Source organism: Mus caroli, unplaced genomic scaffold, assembly GCF_978045245.1.
Source record: "Mus caroli unplaced genomic scaffold, Mus_caroli_1 scaffold_11, whole genome shotgun sequence".
Lineage (NCBI taxonomy): Eukaryota > Metazoa > Chordata > Mammalia > Rodentia > Muridae > Mus > Mus caroli.
In genome coordinates, this window is record NW_028227266.1 from 54,572,859 (window position 1) to 54,593,022 (window position 20,164).

Here is a 20,164-nt window from a genome sequence, read left to right on the forward strand (position 1 = left end):
GTCCTTAAATGCAATGCTTTCATCTTTGGTTCGTATAACTAACACTGCAGTGTATGCAATGCTTTCTGCCTAGTAATTATTGTGCACACAGATGTGAGGTGCTGCTCAGAATGACTTCTTAGGAGCGGGCACTTCTAATGGTATTCCATACTCAAACCAAGACCAGCAGTCCAGTGTTGCAGGTGTTTGTGTATGGAGGCCCACCTCACTTCTGACAGACAATGTGCCCCAGGCTTTGGTGTTTGAAGGGGGAAGCTTTAAGGATTTGCTCAAAGTAACTGAAGTGAAGTTTGTGGACAGACTCTTATGGAGACCCGTAGAAGACTGAGGCAAAGTTCATTTAGTTCCTTAATTACGGAATTTATGTATTAAGTCCAATAGTAGAAAAACAAGCTGGATCAATAGATTAATAGAGCACGTAAACCATGAGTTGAAAGTCTCTCATGTGAACTTTCCTGGGAACAGTCAGATTTCTTTCATCTGGGAATCTTCAAAAGTCAAACCCAGCAGTCATTTTTAGCTCATTTATTCAAACACATTCTTAGCACCTCCTGTGTGTTTTAGATAATGTGCTAGGCTGTAAGAATACAGAAAGACGAGGAAGCCAAAAATACGTAGAGTAAAGGGAGACTTGATTGAGCTTTTAAAAAAGCAATGTATAGAGTCCTTAGTTGCAAAGTGAATGAAAGAGGCCTAAAGTTATCAGCTGGCTTTCAACAGAGTCGAACTTATATTCTTCAGATCCCAGCCAGATAATGAAGTAGTCAGACACACCCACATAAAAGACAACCAGGGACCCTTCTTAAAGACATTTTAAGACAGACATAAGAAACAAAGACTGTCAACGGTTTAATAAAAAGGGATATTCTATCACTTCTTCAGGAAATTGCTTTGGGTGTAGACATGTCCTAAAATTCAGATTGAGTGAGATTAAGAAGGTCAAGGCCAGTTCACCCTTGGTCCATGTGATCGCTAACCAGCGTGAAGTCACCAGCCCGCTGGGTGGCCTGCTCTAATGGCCTACTTTGTTTCCATCTGATAGGATCTCACACAAAACCTGGGGTGAGGCTGGTGGCCAGCAAGCCCAGGAAGCTTCCTGCCTCTGTAGTGCTGGGGTTACAGGCATGTGTGGCCCAACATGGCTTCATATGTGGGCACCAGGGATTTAAACTAAGGTCTTAATGTTTGCACAGCATTTGCACATATTTCCACTTCCCTGCTCCCTAGCCCCTATTTGTTTTTAAGATAGGGTTCCATGTTTTCCAGAACAGTCTTGAACTGATAGGGTTCCATGTTTTCCAGAACAGTCTTGAACTCCTGACTTCCTGTCCACCACCTAAGTGCCAGGATTACAGGTATGGGTTACCATGTCTAGCTCAACGGTATCATTAAAAAAAAAAAGTTACTAGAGCTTTAAATCACAAAAAAGTTACCTAATGGGGGAGTTAATTGCACGGAGATGACTTGCTGAATGTCTTTAAAAAATAGAGTTCCAAATGCCACCTACATACTTGTTCCACCAGGGGAAATGGCAATAAAGCCAAGCCCTCAGCTTCTAGTACTGATGGGAGCAGCCTTAACTATTACTCCTCCTAAGCAGAAAAAGTAAGCAGGTATCAAACCATACAAGGTCAAGCGCAGAGCTACTGAAGCACTTACAGAAGGCTTGAAGCTAATTATTTTTCTAGGTCTAACTCTGCTGTGGATTGTCCCCTTTTTGGTGGTTGATAAGTGCATCAAAATGTATTTGATAGTTAAAGTGTAAAACACACCATGAAGCTGGACAGCTTCAGAATGGCTGCAAGTTCCGTAGACGATTGGCCTTTAGGTAGATCTGGTGAATTCTGGGTATTATATTTTTACTTGCAGTCGGGTGCTCTTACCCACTGAGCCATCTCATCAGCCCCCTTTTGTTTGTTTTTTAAAGTAAGAATAACAACAACAACAAAAGTCCCAAAGGAAGCCTGGATAACAGGATCATATACTTAAGAGAAGGAAGGCACTCCATGCTTTTTCCTTTCCTCTGGTGCTGGGCATTGAACTCAGGGTCTTGTGACTGCTAGGCAAGAGTTCTACCACTGAGCTAAACTCAATGGAAATCCATCAGTCTTTCTCACAGGACATTTGTAGTTTTGGACTCTTCAGTAACTATCGTTTTTTGAAGTCTTTAATTCTATGTCTGAAAGTTGATGACTGAACTTCACAGCCTATCATCAGGGCTTTGCAAGAATGTAATGACTGAGAGCATCAGAGCCATGAGTGCCTAAGGCTCTGGGTTCTAATCACGGCTCAACCTCCTCTAACAATGAGATAAGATAGATAAATGTACAGGGAAGCTTGTAAAAATTTTTAATTTTTTGATATCTTGGTATCTATGTACCTATCTATATAGGTATTTACTTTTGAGGTAGGGTCTCATGTCGGTCAGTCTGGCTTGACAGTCACAGCTCTGTAGCTGAGGATAACAGGGAATTCCTGAGCTGTCTACCTCCACTTACAAAGTGCCAGGATCAAGGCACGTGCCACTGTGCCCCACTTTCTCTCTTTTTTTTTTTTCTGGGGGGGGGGAGGAAACAAAGTCTTTTTATGAAGCCGAGGGTAATCTAAAGATCACGGTTAGGCTCCTTTCTGGCTTAGGCTCCCAAGGGCTGGGATTCCAGGTGTAAGATGTCACACCCAGTAGCGAATAGAAATTTCAGGAAGAGATGCTGTATGGTATTCCCAACAATTGTGATAAGTGTTACCGAGGCTGTTATGAAAGAAATTTTCGCATAGCAAAGATATCTACTCATACAATTCCTGATATGCTATTTTAGGGCATGAAGTAAGTAAAAACTTCATCTTACAATGTACTTCTAAAAATATAAAGGAATGAGAAAAGTCCAATAAGCCATTCAACTATAAAGTTTACTGGCACTGCAGTTAGAAATCTTTTCTTGTAGAATATAATTTCAAGTACTTGAGGGTTGTTCTGACTGAGTCTCTCAGACAGAGTATTTCTCCTATGGCTTCAATCTTTTGGACTTATAAGTTAAGAAACCTATTATTTTCAAATTTTAAGCATACTAGCTGATTCTGATATCACTTTTCCTTAAAATAACATGATGGGAGGAAAAAGACAAAGCAAGGAGATGAGAAACTAGGTCCTTCAGAGACATACTCCAGCGGTTTGGTTCCTACACAGGGGTCAGTGGTTCATGAGAATCTTGCGGGCACATGATACTCAGGCAGTCCTTGCTGCTCACGTCTTCCCCACAGGAGATAAGCACCAACCCCCCTTGTGCTATTCCAGGTTTTCCTTTTCAGAAGGAAAGAAACTGTGATACTCAAGGGAGGGAGATCACCCAGCAGTCACTGGGAATTGCAGAAAATCAGTGAAGAAAGCAGAGACCCGAGGAAGCTCTGCAGACACTTCTGAAACAATCCTGTTTAGTCTCTTTGCAGGTTCTCACTACTACAGGTCTGTGACACAGCTGTCAGCCCCTGCTCAAACACCTCCAACCATAAGACTCATACTACAAGTCTGCTGATACAGGTCAGAAATCCCACCCTTCACATTATTCAATCCTGTGTATATTTTGCCCTGAAATACTCCTTCAGTTTGTCCACTGTTCTTTCTCCCCACCTTGACCGAGGCCCCCTCATTCTGTCATGTAGTCCTGCAGTACCTGCTACCAAACACCGTAGCCTATGTGAACCCATTCTGACTCATATCATTGTGTCTTCTCGAAGCCCTTTTATGGGTCACTACCACAAATAACAAAAGGTCTAAGATTTTAACCTGAAATACATCTTATCTAATGCTCCACATTGCAGCAACCTCAATGGCTGCGGCACCAAGCTATTCTGTATCTCCATCGTCTTGTTCACTTGTTGCCTCTGTCTGGAACATTCTTTCTTCTGTTTGACAGTGAGTTAAATCAGCTCAGAAATGATTTTCGGGAAGGCTTCTTTTGACATCCTTCTTTGTGTAACATGGAAATATTCCACGTGTGTTTCCGCAATTGTATTTATCATATTATACTGAATACAAGTTCCCTTCTTCTCTTCAGGTTGAATCCTTTAAGGCAAGGTCTACATTAGCACAAGGCACAGGGCTCATGGGGCAGGCATTTAAAATAAGCCTAGTGCCGGGCGTGGTGGTGCACGCCTTTAATCCCAGCACTCAGGAGGCAGAGACCAGCCTGGTCTACAAAGTGAGTTCAGGGCTACATAGAGAAACCCTGTCTCGAAAAAAACCAAAAAGAAAAAAAAAAGACTCGTAGAAACCTGAATGTTATGTTTTGAAACAAATGTAGATTTATAACTCCAATGGTGTTACTGTACATAAAGACGAGGCTTAGGTACTGTCTATATAACCTTTGTACTTACCTAAGTTGCTGTAGGTTGCACTGCAGGGACTCACGTCGGTAGGATCCGAAGTGTCATCTTTTTCTTCTTCCCTTTCCAGGTCAGGTGGAGGCAGTGTTGGTGTGACTGAAGTGCCATCTTGCTTCCCAGCAGGAGTTCTTGGATCCCGAGGAGAAAGTTCCCCTGCCACTTCATGGGTCACACGACTGAAACAAATAAAACAGTCCATCAAATTTTTATTCAAAAGTTCTCTTAACATTTAGATTTATAGAGCAGGGTGTGGTGGCACAGGTCTTTAATCCCAGCACTTGGGAGGCAGATGCAGGTGTATACCTCGGTGAGTTCCAGACCAGCTTGGTTTAGTTCTAGGATAGTCAGAGCTAACTAGAAAGGATCTGAGACCTTCATACCTGGTCATTACACCTACATGTTTGCTTGTTTTTCTTTTTTAAAGAGAGAATAGGTAACAATAAAAGCTAATGAATGCTTAACTGATTAAAGGGAAATACTCAAGACTTTTGTAAGTCAGTTGTTGTATTTACTGTATTTACTATATCCCCTAATAGTGCTCTACTACTATAGTAAGTACCACACGTTGCTTTACTTACCACATAGTATTCGCTACATGTTAAAATATTTACTGAGGTATTTAGAAAGAACTAGGAGTAACATTGTGATTATACTATGTGATGAAAGGATAAGTTAATGCCAGGTAGACAGAAGGGTCAGTTCTCATCTACATGGTACAGGAGGAAGGGAAATGGAAAAGAGAGCTTAACTCTTTAGCTGACTCTCCTCGAAGAAAACAAGTCCGGAGCATCCTGCTGGTCACGAGGCAGTTAAAGGTCAAGCTTTCTTTTTTTCTGCCACTGCCAACTCACTTTTAGCTTTCTCTTTCCAGTTTCCCCACTCTTCCCATTCTCCCCACTCCCGATGAAAACAGTGTCAATTCTATGGTCATGAAGTACAAGATGATCAAATGGTCACTAACTGCTGGAGAATAAGACGGCCAAGTCGGTCAATCGCAAGTTGCTGGCCAATGAAATATATTCAAGAAGTGTTCTGAGACCATCAAATCCCACCATATTCTTTCTGATTTCTTTCTGGGCAAAGAGAAACGAGGATAAGAAACTTTTTTTGGGGGGGGGGTTTGGGTGCATGTGTGGATGCCTGTCTTCAGGACAGAGGACGACACCAACAGTTCTCAATGACTGCTCCTGCTCTTTTGAAGCAGGGTCTCTCCCTGAACCTAGACCTCACCGATGACCTAGACTGGATGTCCTTCTAGGAAACCACTACATCTGACTGTGGAGGTAGAACGCTGGAGCTTTAACACTCTTTCCTCTCAAAGAAGAAAGGACATTTTAGTTACACAAAATGTGCTGCCTTGAAATTAGAAGTAGTTTACATTAACTTTCACCCAGCAAAGAGAACTTACTTTTTCCTTCAGTGTGTGCATAGCTACTCAGTAGTGTGCCCCTCTGCCCCCCGCCCGCAGTGGCTTGGAAGTGTCACTTCGCTTTGGCTGTATGGAGGTGAGGGGCCAAGCTCCTTGTTATCATGCCCTTACAGTGTCCCCTCTAAGGAGAAACCAGCTTTGTGTGGCAGGCCTGGTTTTTAAATTTAATTTAATTTTATTTTGTTTTTGCTTTGATGACTACAGTAGCCCACTGAGAAGAGGCAGCATGTTTACACAGACTGCCCTGCTGACTGCTGGAGGAGAAATTCCCTCCCACTTCTCCAGTTCCCAAGAGCCAGAGCCCATAATGGAACTTCTAGTTCACTCGACACTGCTGGTTTAAGAAAGACTCTGTTGGCTTGGAAACAGTATTTCTGAAGTTGTGCAGCCAGCAGATTTCAAGACTTATATTTCTGTCCAGATACATGCATAATTTCTAAAATTAAAGGCTGGTAAGAAGGTACTCCTTCAGATTACCTCCTTAAGCCTGCACTTGATGTACGCTTTAACGACACAGATGTAAAATCTCTTACAGAAACTTGTGGGCTGGAGAGACTACTCAGCTGACTAAGTACTCACTGTGCAAGGAAAGGACATGCATCAGGTGCTCAGAACCCATAAACATTTGCACACAGGTGGGACGTCCCAGCGCTGGGAGGGCAGAGAAAAGCACTGGGACTTGCTGACCACCTCTGGGCTGTTACAGGTTTGTAATCTCAGCTCTTCTGGAGGCTAAAACAAAAGGATTCCTTCCAATTCAAGGCCTGCCTGGGCTCCATTGTGACTACAAGGCTAGCCTGGGCAATGGAGCAAGGCTGCCTCAGAATAAAAGTAGTTTAAAATGGGCTGAGAAGAGCTTGTGAGAAAGTGCTTGTCTAGTATATGCTAGGTCTTCGATTCAATGCCAGCCAGGCTGTTAGGGATCCCTAATCTCTGAACTTGCTCTTGGGCCTTTTTCTTTTACTTTAAAGTTAGTTTATTTCTATATTGCACACGGATGTGTGTATGTACTTGCTTGTGCAGGTATCTTTGGGGGACAGAGGTTGATGTCAGTTGTCTTTTTCTGCTATTCTCCACCTCAGTTTTGTTTTTCTGAGACAGGGTCTTTCCTGAACTTGGAACTCACTGTTTAGGCCAGATGTGCTCCAGTGCTGGGGCTACAGTTGTGTGCTTGCCATGCCTGCTTTTCTACCTTGCTGCTGGGGATAAGCAACTGTGAAAACCACTGCAAGAGAAGCTGTTGTTAACCTCTGGAATCCAAGGGTCTGTTCCACATACATAATACAGGGTATGGACAAACAAAACATAGATGCTGAAAAGCAAGAGATATCAAAGACTCACCCGCTGTACTCACTCACACAATTCCCCATTGAGGGACATTTCACAGGATCTCCTCAAACCTGTCAGCCATGTTCTGAAGCCGACCGAGCAGAGGCCACTGAGCTCCGAAGAGTTCCAAGCTGTATAAGCTAGGCCAAGATACTCAAATCCTGTCCCTCAGTCACACCTGCTGCACCTTGACCTTTACTATAGGGGCTTGGTCTTGGAAAGCTGCCAAATTACCTTTGGGGAGCTAAGCATGAAAGCTAGATTTATTAACCCTTTGGGGAGCAGGGCAGCACAGACTATGTAACAGGTTAGAATGCACTGACTGGTACACAAGGTTACCAGTTAAAATAACTGTCAACTATAGAAAGCTATGCAGCTTTATGAATTTGTAAATGTATGCTGAAATGTTTAATCTGCATTTACAGTGACAGTCTTAAAAGGAGTAAGAACTTTAAAGACACATCAATGATATGTCATGTCTTAATGCTTGGCAGAAGAACAACTCTTTGTAGTATTAGCGTAGTAAAAGAGAGGAAAAAGATAGGTTCTAAGAGTTGAAATTTAGGTAGCACTACAGAGACCAAAAACTGAAGAATTGAGGCAGCATGAGCAAGAGCGACTCATTCCTTAAGTATAAACATTAGGAGGAGACAGAGCAGCCAGGAGAAGACGGGAAAACCTGCCTCTTAGTGTCGGAGTGGGCACAGTAATTGCATAAAGGAGTTCGAATCATTTATTAAGAAAACAAATGATCAAAATAATCAGAAAATCGTCTCAAATTCTGAAGTGATCTTTTATATAGGCTTTATCTCCTGACAGGACGTCTCCCCACTGATTTACTGGGAGATGTGTAATGTGATGGAACACTTGTGTGGAAATTAGATGCTGGCGGTTTGTTTTCTTAGCACTTTGATCTTCTGAACTAATGACTCTATGAGGGAGGAAGGAGATAAAAGACGATGAAAATTCGCCATCTCATTCAAGAGACGTGTAGGGAAAGTCCTACAAAATGAAAATCATGAAGAATATAATTTGAAAGTCTTATTAGAGGCTAACATGTGCTGAAATCATGAAATAATGACCAACTAGGTATTTTTTCAAGGTAAGTAAATTTCATATTCATTTTTATAAAACAAGACTATGTTTAAGTAATGAATGGCCTGTGAGCTTTTTATAGTTCTGCTATTTAAATTCCTTTCAAAGAGTCTCTAGTCCTGTAACAGAAGGTGGAGAGTTTGTAATAACTATGCTAATGATATCTAAGTCCTTAATCTTCAGGTTCTGTCAAACTGGCTTAGCCTCTCTGTGGCCCATCAGTACTCATTGTATTTTCATAATGGAAGGTGATGTGCATCCAACTGCACAGACAGCTCTTGGGATCCTTGGGTCCTATATGCTCAGATAGAAAATATCCAGGAAAAAAGTGGACCAATATTGAACATATACACTTTATTTCTTCCCTCTATCCCCTAAACAAAACAGAAAAATACTAGTCACACAGCATTTACATTGGACTAGGCTATGTTAAGTGATAAAGAAAGAAGTTAAAGTCTATAAAGAGACATGCATGGTGGGACATTTCAGGAAGACCAGCCCTCAGAAAGCTGATGCAGGAGGACTTGAACTGAGAGCTCAAGGCCAGATTAAGTTCCATAGTGAGTAAGGTTTGCCTAGGCAAGATGACTAGATTCTGTCTTAAGAAAAAAAAAAAAAACACAACAAAATGTCTACAAGAGGTTATATGTAGAGTAAACTCTATATCATTTCACAGAGAGACTCAGGCATCCAAAGATTCTATTTTGGTATCCAAGGAAACCTTGAAACCAAACCCCAGCAGATCCTGAGGGGTGACTGTACCTAAAATCATTCACCAACTTTTCATTAAAGAGTGTTTTTTAATTGCAATTTGCTATGTTTGACCTAACACTTAAGAAACTGTCATATTTACTATGGAGATTACTCCTCTGAATTTGTAGAATGATTGTAAGGTGTTCAAAAGCAACAGACACACTGCTACAGATCTGTCTGTTATCTAATAAATCCCTTGAAGGTTAAATCTCATCAGTCTGCAATATTCATACATAATTCAAAGTTATGGAAACAATCTCCCATGTGAAGACTTGCTTGCTTTACCCAGGTGGTAGGATTAATCATTATAGCATCAAATGAAATAATCTTTTTTTTTTCCTGGAAAATTTGTTCAAGACAGATTTTTGTAAGAATTCTGTTAAATGTCTGAATGTATCTTTTAACAGGCAAATCAAATTTTCCATCAGTACAGATTAAAGGCCTTTCTGTATCTAAATATTTCCATAATTTTAGTTCCACTTTAAGTTTCAAATGCAACCATCTTTGTTCAGCTTCAGAAGGGGCAGTTAATGAAACCAGAATGCTACTGAGACTGCCTGTCTCTTGGGCAAACAGCATTTTTTATTTTACCTGTCAGCTTTCTTCAGCTGCTACAGATGTCTCTACGTGATCAAAACCAACAATAAATGGATGCAAAGACTCAAATTCCTAAAATCTGAACATCAGAGGAATGTTTCATGGTTCTGTCTTTGGTCTCATGGGCTGTTTACTTCTAGGGTTTCGAGGGAAAGTGGCCTTTGCAGAAGTGGGATCAGCCATTAACCTTCAAGGAGAGTCATCATGACCCACACCTTTAAAACCTGTTGGTAGGGAAGAGAGGGGAGAACCTAACCAAAGTCAAACTCCATTTCTTCTTGTAGCTCTACTTTTCAGACCCCTCCCATGGTGACATTTCGAAATGCTACCTTGGTCTCTAAGTCAGCAACTTTATTTGGCCACATTTCCCAATCACTGGCATTCTCAGGTGGGAAGACATATCTATTGATCACTATCTAGTATGTCCAATTTCCCACTAAGCTTCCATAGCCTTTGAAACGTCAAACAAACTTCTTATCCTGAACCGAGATTAACCTTTAACTGAGATTGGATGAGGTCCTGCTGCTGTCTAACAGAATGTGGTCAAACACAAGGAGTTCCTGCGTGTAAACCAAGTGCACACAGGATATGGCAGGCAGGTGCAAAGTCTTGAAATAGACTCATATTTTTTGACACTCTACGGGGTCCACGTAAAAAGTAAAAACAGATGTGACAGCTGTTTGAAGTGTTTTCAAGGCCACCGATTGCATGCTGGCAAAGCAAGGAAGAACACAGGCCATCAGTAAATCACTGTCACCTGCATAAAACTAAGAAAAGCTATAGTTTTAAAAAGTTACAATTTTAAAATCCTGTGAAATTCAAAGTCAAAATGGCATCTGTGCAAATGAACAGCAGATAAATTCATTCTTGGAAAAGATGGCCGTTCTCAATGGCTACCGAAGTTACTCAGCCTGGGTTTGCTTTTGAAGACTATGGGGAAAGGGAGAGGCATCGCCTGAAAAGGCAGCCTCTTAGAAGCAAGTGCCCAGCTCTCACCACAGATACTAGCCTAGAGGGATGTCGGGGCTTGCACCATCTCCATAGGCCAGGAAGCATTGGAGACCAGCTCTCCCCTCACTCTTACCTTCCTTTGCTCCATGAGTCAGAGCAGGGAAGAGTCTGTACAAATACCAAATGCAATGGGAATGAGTACCGACTGAGACAAAGAGCTCTCAGGACAGTCTACTCAGTGCCGCATATGCTGTGCACGTTCCATGTGACACACCCAAGTGTCAGACATAGAAGCAAGTCTTCCCATTTCACAGATGAGAAAACTGAGGCTTAAAGAAGCAAATGACCTGCCTGAGGCCACCTGAGTTCAGAGGTGGCAGTGTGGGAATATGGAGTGATGCTGTCCATCCCTGATGCCCACATTCTTTCTGCCACTCTGGAAGCATAAGGCAAGGGAGAAGCACACTGTACAGACCCAGTAAATGCCCGATTGTAAGGGTGCTTTAAAAGGAAAATTGCTTTAATTGAAATAGAAGGAGGCGAGGTGTAGTTTGTGAAACAAAAAGGAAGGCCATGGGGTGGGGCAAAGATGTCAAGAGGGGAGAGAGGACAAAGAGGGTAATAGAAGACATGTGACATAAGTGTAGACGAGGGGAAGAGGGGACCAGCTGGAGAGCATGGGGTACAGAAGGAGAGCTGGAGATGAAGATCAATAAGAGCAAACTGTATGAAAATGTCATAATGAAATCCATTACTCTGTATGTTAATTTAAAAAACTAATAAAAATAATTGATAAATTAAAAAAAGAAATATGAAGTAATAATGAATACAGATGTGTTTTATTTTGAAAAACCCTAAACAAGCCAAAAGACTAATTATTTATATTGCAAAAATATTTCTTCAAATAGGAGCTGCTCTTGCAGAGAATGTTCATAGATAATTGTCCTTCTACTAGTAATCCGCATTTGCTGGGTACTAGGCACACTGCTTCAATACACATCTAACAACAGCACCCGAGGCAGGGTTACTCTCATAACAGCAACAACCGCAATGACAGGAGCCAAAGCACAGACAGTGTTTATCACGTGCCTCTTCTAAACCATGTTTCTCAGAAGTGGCATTACTAACATTTTTGAGCAAGATAAATTCTGTTGTGGAGAGCTACCCCCACACTAGGAACATTCCAGTATTTTCTGCCTTCTTGGCTGTGATAACCAAAAAATATCTCCAGACTTTGTCAATTGTCCTAAGAGAGTACCTCGGTGTTCCTCCTGAGCCCTTTATATAAACTCAGTCATGCTATACAACAACCGACAGGGTAGGTTATCCTCTGATAAAGGGTCCCACCAAAGGCTCATGTTCATCATGCCTGAGAATCAGAAAGCTAACACTCTTGAGAAGTCTATGGAAAAGGAGGTGAGAAACTGGGGACAGAACAAGCGGGCAGGCAGAGGTCTTACACACAGACTTCATTACTGTGGCTAAACAATGGAATTTAGCCTTTAGGAGGACCAGGCTATTTTAAAGAGAAAAAAGGCAGGAGACTGGGCAAGAAGAATTAGCAAAATACTTCAGTAAATGAGGTAGAAGACACTGTAAGGCAAACCAGGTAAATGTAAATAAGAGCATAGATGTGGTGTGTATTTTGGAAGTTTAGTCAGCAGGAGGAAGAGCCAAGAGAAGAACCAAAGATGAGTCCATCTTCTGGCATGAACAAATGGATGGGTGGCAGGCCATTTACAAGAAGGGAAGACTTGGAACAGAATGTACTTATAGGGAATAATCAAATTCTGTCTTGCACATGTTTCATTGGAAATACACTTTTCAAGTACATGTAAGTCATGGGGAATATTTGGCGGGTAAAGATATACATTTAAGAGTCATTAGTATGTATAGGTAAAATTTAACGCCAATGATGTTAAGCCAGTAAGACTTAAAGAATCTTGTTCAGTATAAGGTTAAGATTTTGAGCGACACACTGAAATAAAAGTGAAGCGACTCCTAGAATTTGCTTCAATCATGGGCTATGGGAAAAGATGAGGGGTGAAGGAGACATGATATGTAAATTGATTTTTTTGTTAAATTTTTTATTTGTATGGATGTTGTGCCTGCAGGTCTGTCTACTGCAAGTATGCCTGGTGTCCTTGGTGACCAAAAGAAGGGGCCAGATCCCCTGGGATTGGAGTTACAGATGGTTGTGAGCTTCTATGGTAGGTGTTGGGAAAGGAACCTGAGTCCTCTAAAAGAGCTGTCAGTTTTCTGAACCATTGAGCCATCTACCTAATGCCCACGTACGTACATTTGTTCTCTCTTTCTCTCTTTCTTTCTCTCTTTCTTTCTCTCTCTCTTTCTTTCTTTCTTTCTTTCTTTCTTTCTTTCTTTCTTTCTTTCTTTCTTTCTTTTCTTTCTTTCTTTCTTTCTCTTTCTTTCTTCTTTCCTTCCTTCCTTCCTTTCTTTCTTCTTTCTTTCTTTCTTCTCTCTCTCTCTCTCTCTCTCTCTCTCTCTCTCTCTCTCTCTCTCTAAGTCTCACTATATAGCCCAGGCTAGCTTAGGTTCACGATTCAGCCTTGACTCAGACTTCCTGAGTGCTAGGAATATAAACTATACTATACCTAGAAAATGGAAAGTGTGGCTTTGTGGTTGTAGGGAACCTTATCAGCTCAGGACCTCAAAGATCAAGTTCTCAGCACAGAGGTACAAAGAACAGGGAAGAGATGACAGGAGACAAAGGTTGAGGAAGAAGGGGAAGGGAACAAGGGAGAGGGGTTGGGGCGTTTGTCCTGGAGTGGGACACAGGACTGCCTCTGGATAGAGAGGGGACAGACATGGCCCGGAGGCAAATGGCAGCTTAGAAAGGTATAAGAGGGGCTAGAGAGATGGCTCAGCTGTTACAGGCTAGGCTCAAAAAGATAAAGGTACAAGGGAAGTCCTTGTGTTAGGATGAGGTGTTTAATTTTAATTGGGCAGGTTAATTAGGTGAGCCAAAGGGGCTTTCATTGCTGGACTTCAATACCTTGATAGCTTGGTAGTCAGCTTCAGGAGGAGGAAGAGGAACAGACGTTGTGGCTAGCTGTAGGAATGTCATCTAATGCTTTTTAGCAAGGGAGAAAGGCAAAACCTGTCAGAGCCATGCTTGTGAACTGGCTAGAGTCCCCTCAGTGGTAAATATCTGAATCTGCCTGCCTGCCTGCCTGCCTGTGTGTATTTACTTTTGTATATAGTTAACATTTCTGTACTCTAAAAAGGTCTTTCAAAAATAAAATGACCCTTTTAAAGATGGTTTTCATTAAAAAGTAATCCTGTACTTTCAATTCTAAGTAAACAATATATATGAAGGCCTTAGATAGGAAAAAAGGCTGAGTATCTGGAGGCCTATGAACAAGACTAAATGAGCAGGAGGACGGTGCTCACGGAGGAAATCTCTTTCAGAAAGGTATATATGACTCCTCAAAACAGGCTGCAGGGATGCTCAGAGTTCTGGTTACTTAAGTGTAATGGGGAAATAGGTCAACTCTTACTGTTATATCTATCCAACTAGGTGCTTTAGTGGTATCTATTTTGTCTGTATAGCATCATCTTTTCCCCGTTGAATACAAAAGAAAACCTTAGCTCAAAAGAAGTGAAATCAAGCCAGTGGTAAAGTGAGAAGCCAGATCTTTGTCAGCTCCAGAGCTTGCATTTCCTCCACCACATTATTCCCTATGTTATGAATGCTGAGTTCAGGAAGAGTGGGCAGACAGCGTTCTAAAAGGAGCAGAGCAGAGATTCCCGACTAGTCACAGTCCAGGCTACTCATCTCGTTATTTCCTCTTGGTTCCACCGGCTTGAGGGGAAAGATGTGTAAGGATATAGCGCTGAATCAAGATCTGGTTACTACCACTACTAGCACCACTGACGAGAAAGTTTTGTCTTCTAATGCAAAGCTGTTCTGGTGTCCAGCTTACTAGCTGACAGGCAGATTGCCCTGTTTGCTTCTGTATTTAATCTGTGGAGACATACAGGGACTCAGTCTCATCTAGTTTATAGGTGGAGAGTGGGTATACATTAATAACCTTTGAGAGAACTCCAGCCATTTGCTGGCACCGAATTAGAGTGCCAAATGGCATTTCATAAATGTTAGTTGCAGTGTGAGGGTCTACCAAAGAACTTCCTGTTCTCAGTTATGTCAAAATCCATTTGCATAATTTTATAATGTTACAGGGGCAGTCATTTGGAATTATCCTTCAAATATAGATCCCACCATAGGATATTAATAAACCAACCAACAATTGACCTCTTGTTAGTGCCTCCACCAATCTCATCTAGCAAATGGTTTAAGGATTAGGAAGCTGTCAAGGTCAGTGCTGTAGTGTCTGAAAGCTTGAGTTTTATCACAAACGTAGTTGGTCTCCTTGAAAGTGGCTTGCCAGTTGTCCTTTCCATGGTCTGTGAAAGAAGGTGCTAAAGTTCCTAACTGAAGCTGTCCAGCACAACCCATTTTCCCCTTAGGATCTTTGGCATGCCTCTGAAATGCACACGTGTACTTTCACTTTAGCACACAATTAAAACCAAAAGATAAGTGATCAAGGGTTAAGATTTAATACAAATTTACTATTTAGTCTTAAGCAAAACTGATTTTTCCCCCTTTTAAATTCCTAGTACCACTTGATGCCGTGGCCTTGTTCGGGCTGCATGGCAATTACTCTTATCCAGATGCTTCTGCACTGTCAGTACAAAGGTCAACAGAGGGAAAAGAAAATATCAGCATCTGTGTTGGTTAGTTTTTCATCCTGTGACAAAGTAATCTGAGATGATCAACTTATGAGGAGAAAAGATTTATCATGGCTTACAATTTCAGTCCACGGTAACTTGGAGCACTGCCTTTTGGCCTGTGCCTAGGTAGTGTCATTGAGGGTGTATGTAGAGAAAGCTGCTTATGAGAGAAATGGATAGGGATGGGGTGAGTGGAGACAGGGGGAAGACAGGGGAGAGACAGGAAGAGATGAAGGAAGGCAGGGAGGATGAGCAGAGAAAGGGGAAAGACAGGGAGAGGGATCCAGGATAAGAAACAGAGAAACTGCCGGGCGTGGTGGCGCACGCCTTTAATCCCAGCACTCGGGAGGCAGAGGCAGGCGGATTTCTGTGTTCGAGGCCAGCCTGGTCTACAGAGTGAGTTCCAGGACAGCCAGGGCTACACAGAGAAACTCTGTCTCAGAAAAACAAAAAACAAAACAAAACAAAACAAAACAAAACAAAACAAAACAAACAAAAAAAGAAACAGAGAAACTGAGACTGGAGTCCCAAGATTCTTTTTAAAGCCATGTCCCTCAGGGACTCCCTTCAAAGGGGCTCCATTTTTTTATTACTAACTTTATTTGTTTACATTTCAAATGTTATCCCCCTCCCCAGTTACCCTTCCCTCTCCCCTCTATGAGGGTGCTCCTCCACCCATTCATTCACTCCCACCTCATCCCTCTAGCATCCCCCTACGCTGGGACATCAAGCCTCCCTACCTCCTACTGATTGATGTCAGATAAGTCCCTGGGAGTTCTGGGTGGCCCAGTTAGTTGATATTGTTCTTACGGGGTTGCAATCCCCTTCAGCTCCTTCAGTCCTTCCCCTAGCTCTTCCATTGCCATCTTCGGGTTCAGTTCTGTGGTTGGCTATGAGTATCTGCACCTGTATTGGTCAGGTGCTGATAGAACCTCTCAGAGAACAGCCACACCAGGCTCCTGTCAGCAAGCACTTTTGGCATCAGCAATAGTGTATATGTGGGAGGGGTTGGTGACTACAGATGAATATAACTTTTTGTGATAAGGCTTAAAATATGTTCTTTTAGAACATTTGAAATACTAACTGTATTAAGTATTGTCATCATGCAGAAGAATGGACCACCATAACTCATCCTTCCTGAAGCCTGTACCCCTAACAAACATCTTCCCTCCTCACCGCCCAGTTTATGATAACGTCTCCCCTTCCCCACTGCACTAACTTCTGGGGAGTGTCTCTTCTCCTTTTTGAGTTCCACTTGTTAGCATTTCCTATTCACTATCCTTTCTAGCTACACATCCTGCTTCCATTTGTTTTCCTCTTCCTTTTGCCTTCAATGTTGTTAAGCCCTGAGGGTCAGCAGAAAGAATGGAAACAGGCAACCTCAGGAAATAGGAGGTTAGGGGGACCCTCCAGAATGCACCAGAGACCTGGGAGGTGAGAGACTCCCAGGACTCAAAGGGAGGGACCTTAGATGAAATGCCCAACAGTGGGGAGAGGGAACTTATAGAGTCCACCTCTAGCAGAAAGACAGGGCATCAAATGAGAGATGGGGCTGCCACCCCACAGTCACATCTCTGACCCATAATTGTTCCTGTCTGGTAGAATTACAGGGATGGAAATGAAGAGAAGCCTGAGGAAAAGCAGGTCCAGCGACAGGCCCAAAGTGGGATCCAGCTCAAGGAGAGGTCCCAAGGCCTGACACTATTACTAAGGCTATGGAGTGCTAATAAAAAGGGACCTAGCATGACTGCCCTCTGAAAGACCCAACAAGCAGCTGAAAGAGTCAGATGCAGATATTTGCACCCAACCAATGGACAGAAGCAGCTCTCCCCTGTTGTTGAATTAGGGAAGGCTGAAAGAAGCTGAGGAGAAGGGAGATCCTGTAGGAGGACCAGCAGTCTCAATTAATCTGGACCCCCAAGATTTCTCAAACACTGGACCACCAAACAGACAGCATACACCAGCTGATATGAGGCCCCCAACACACATCTCAGACTTCTGGGTCTGAGATGATGCACCTAACCCTCAAAAGATTGGAGGCCCCAAGGAGTTTAGAGGTCAGGTAGGGTAGGGGGTGGGAGTGTCCACACGGAGACAGGGAGGTGGGGAGGAGGCATGGGATGTGGAGCAGACGGATGATGGATGGGGGTGGGGGTGGGGAATGGAATATGGATTGTAAAAAATAAATAAAAATAAAATATAATTAAAAACAACAACAACGACATCAACAACAAAAACCTAGCTGATAAGTGTGCATGGGGGAGGGTTGTCCAGGCTGGCCTTGAACTCACAATCCTGCTGCCCCAGTGTCCTTTCTGATAGAATTACAGATATATGCTGCCATACTCAGCCTTATTTGTCTTTTAAGATCTGGTTCCAATTTCATTTCAGAGAAGTGGATTTCAGCTGATTTAATCACTAGGTGTTCTGGTCTACTTTATCATTTTGTGCACGGAGCACTTACCACATTGAGGATAGAGGGGCTACTAACACGTTTAAACATCTAATATGCCAGACCCTGGACAGCCTATTTTATGTCTTCCCATAAAATGTTCAAATTAATTCTATGCGATAAGTATCACTATAGCCCTATATACTGAAGGACCAGAGAGTCAAAGCTAAAGTCAAACCCAAGTTCATTATTGCAGCAACGTCTTTCCCCTATTTTTTCTAAGGCTAATGGCACACATTCAATTTATGTCTTTGGAAAGTCAAATAAATGTTAGAAATCGTTAATACCAAGCACAAGGCTCTACCAGGCTCTCATCTTTCAGGCCCTGCAGGATAGCCATCAGAAGGGCATTTTTCATTCTTCATTCTTTACAGACAGTTTAGATTTGGCATCTTCATTTACTTATAGAAAAACCGTATTTTCATTTCTTTCAGCTGTGTGTTCCCAGGCACGAGATGGTAATTGAATGATCACACTGCCATCAAACCAGAAACACAAATGTTGACATTTGATTGTAATGTTTTCCCTCTCAAAGTTGCTTCAAGTAAATATCAATGACAATCCAAGTAAATGAGGTAATTATTTAAAAAGCAAATGGAGTATAGTTTTCAATATACATATTCATGCTTTAAACTTTCCATGAGGCTAAAAATAACCTATTGAATGCTTCTTTTTTCTACCTACTCTGGGACATTCTAAAATGGGAAAATTTAAATGTGCCTCTAAGAACTGCTCAGTATCCCAATCATAGCTTTATTTATGTATCTTTAGAACAGTGTTAAGACTAATGATTCTAAAGCGTGGCTCAACAACTTCAGCCTGTTGGATGTGCAAAGTCAGGATATACCTCATACCAAGTGAATTAGAAACCCTGGGGACTGCTGGGTGGTGGTGGTGGTGGGATGGTGGTGCACGCCTTTAACCCCAGCACTAGGGAAGCAGAGGGAAGGAGATCTCTGAGTCCAGGGACAGCCAGGGCTACACCAAGAAACCCTGTCTCGAAAAATAAACAAAAACCAAAAAATTTAAACTAAATTAAATTAAATTAAAAGAAAGAAAGAAACAGACAAACAGACAAACAGACAAACAAACTAACTCTTGGAGTAGAACCTGACAGTGTGTTTTAACATTCCTCTGGACAACTGTGAAACAGCCAAATCTTAGTATCGGTGAAGCACATTAACTGTGTTATTTGGATTCATGGACAGTTATATAAAAAAAATTAAAAATTCAACAGAAAGGGGTCCGCCATGCTCAGGGCTTGGGCTGCCTCACGTCCACATACAGTATAGTATAGCCACAGGAAAGAGTCACAAAAAAAAAAAGCTAAGCCATTATTTGGCTGTTCTCCAGGGTCTGGATACATCTACTACAGCCATACTTGAACAGGAGAAAAGTCATTTAGTGATCTATAAGAGCTATATGCCATTCCTTCCCAGGTAATGCAAGCTATGTGCTATGTAAGTGGCTTCCTTCCTAAATGAAACAGGAGTCCAAAGTCTGGCATTGTATTACTGCTGGAGCATGACCGTCTATTGCCAAGGATGTAAAAGGGAGCCCAAGATTCAACCGACGAGAAGGCTGTTCTCTGGAACGCACTGCCTTTACCTCAGTTGCTTTGTTAGTAAGTGAGTTTCAGGAAAATTGAGACTTGCTAGCATTTTGACATTTATGTGGAGGTAAGATCATTTTAGTAAGGAACATGAAGAAAACTTCCTGGCATTTTGCTAGGAAAATTGAAGAAATTAAATGTTCATTTTTCACTTACTTATTTTTTATAGAAAAGTCTGTCCTCTCAATCAGAAGTTGTTATCTTTGCCAGAGAGGAGGCCAAGCTGGGTGGAGAAAGTTTACTGTATGCCAGCAGGAAGATGACTCAGAAGAATCAAGTACTGGGGACACTTGTTCAAGACTAAAGTGAATAAGGATTAAAAAGAAATCTCTTTTGTTACAAACTTTGGATACTTGTTTAACTGACAGTTAATTAACTTCGTTTATTATAGTAATAGGAAGGAAAAACAGGGTCCCTACACACATATATATATATATATATATATATATATATATATATATGCATATATATACACACACACATATATAAAAGCATAATATATATATGTATATGTGTGTATGTGTGTGTGTGTACAGTTCTGGGACTGAAGCCAGATCTTTACACATGCTAAGCAAGCACCCTACTACTGCTGGGCTACTCTTCTAGTCCTTTGTTGGACCTCCTATTCATTAGCGATGTAGCATTTCAGGAAGAAAAAACGTTTTCGAGTGAGACAAATCAAGATGTGGATCACAGCTCTAATAAAGACTAACTTAAGATTCTGGTCAATTCTTCTCCAATTCTCAGTTCCTCATCTGATGAATGCAGTCAATTTATAAGGCTTTAGTAGGATTTCAGAAAAATATTTGGATGT

General features: G+C 41.8%; 1 protein-coding gene across 4 annotated transcripts in view; it reads right to left on the reverse strand.

The window, feature by feature from the left end:
* Peak1 (pseudopodium enriched atypical kinase 1) overlaps positions 1-20,164 on the reverse strand; it is a 219,129-nt gene that overhangs the window by 34,593 nt on the left and 164,372 nt on the right. For all 4 annotated transcript variants that reach the window (XM_021173067.3, XM_085844652.1, XM_085844653.1 and 1 more), the window contains one exon: positions 4,372-4,556. In XM_021173067.3, coding sequence (XP_021028726.1) covers positions 4,372-4,556 — 185 coding nt within the window. The remainder of the gene's footprint in view (positions 1-4,371; positions 4,557-20,164) is intronic.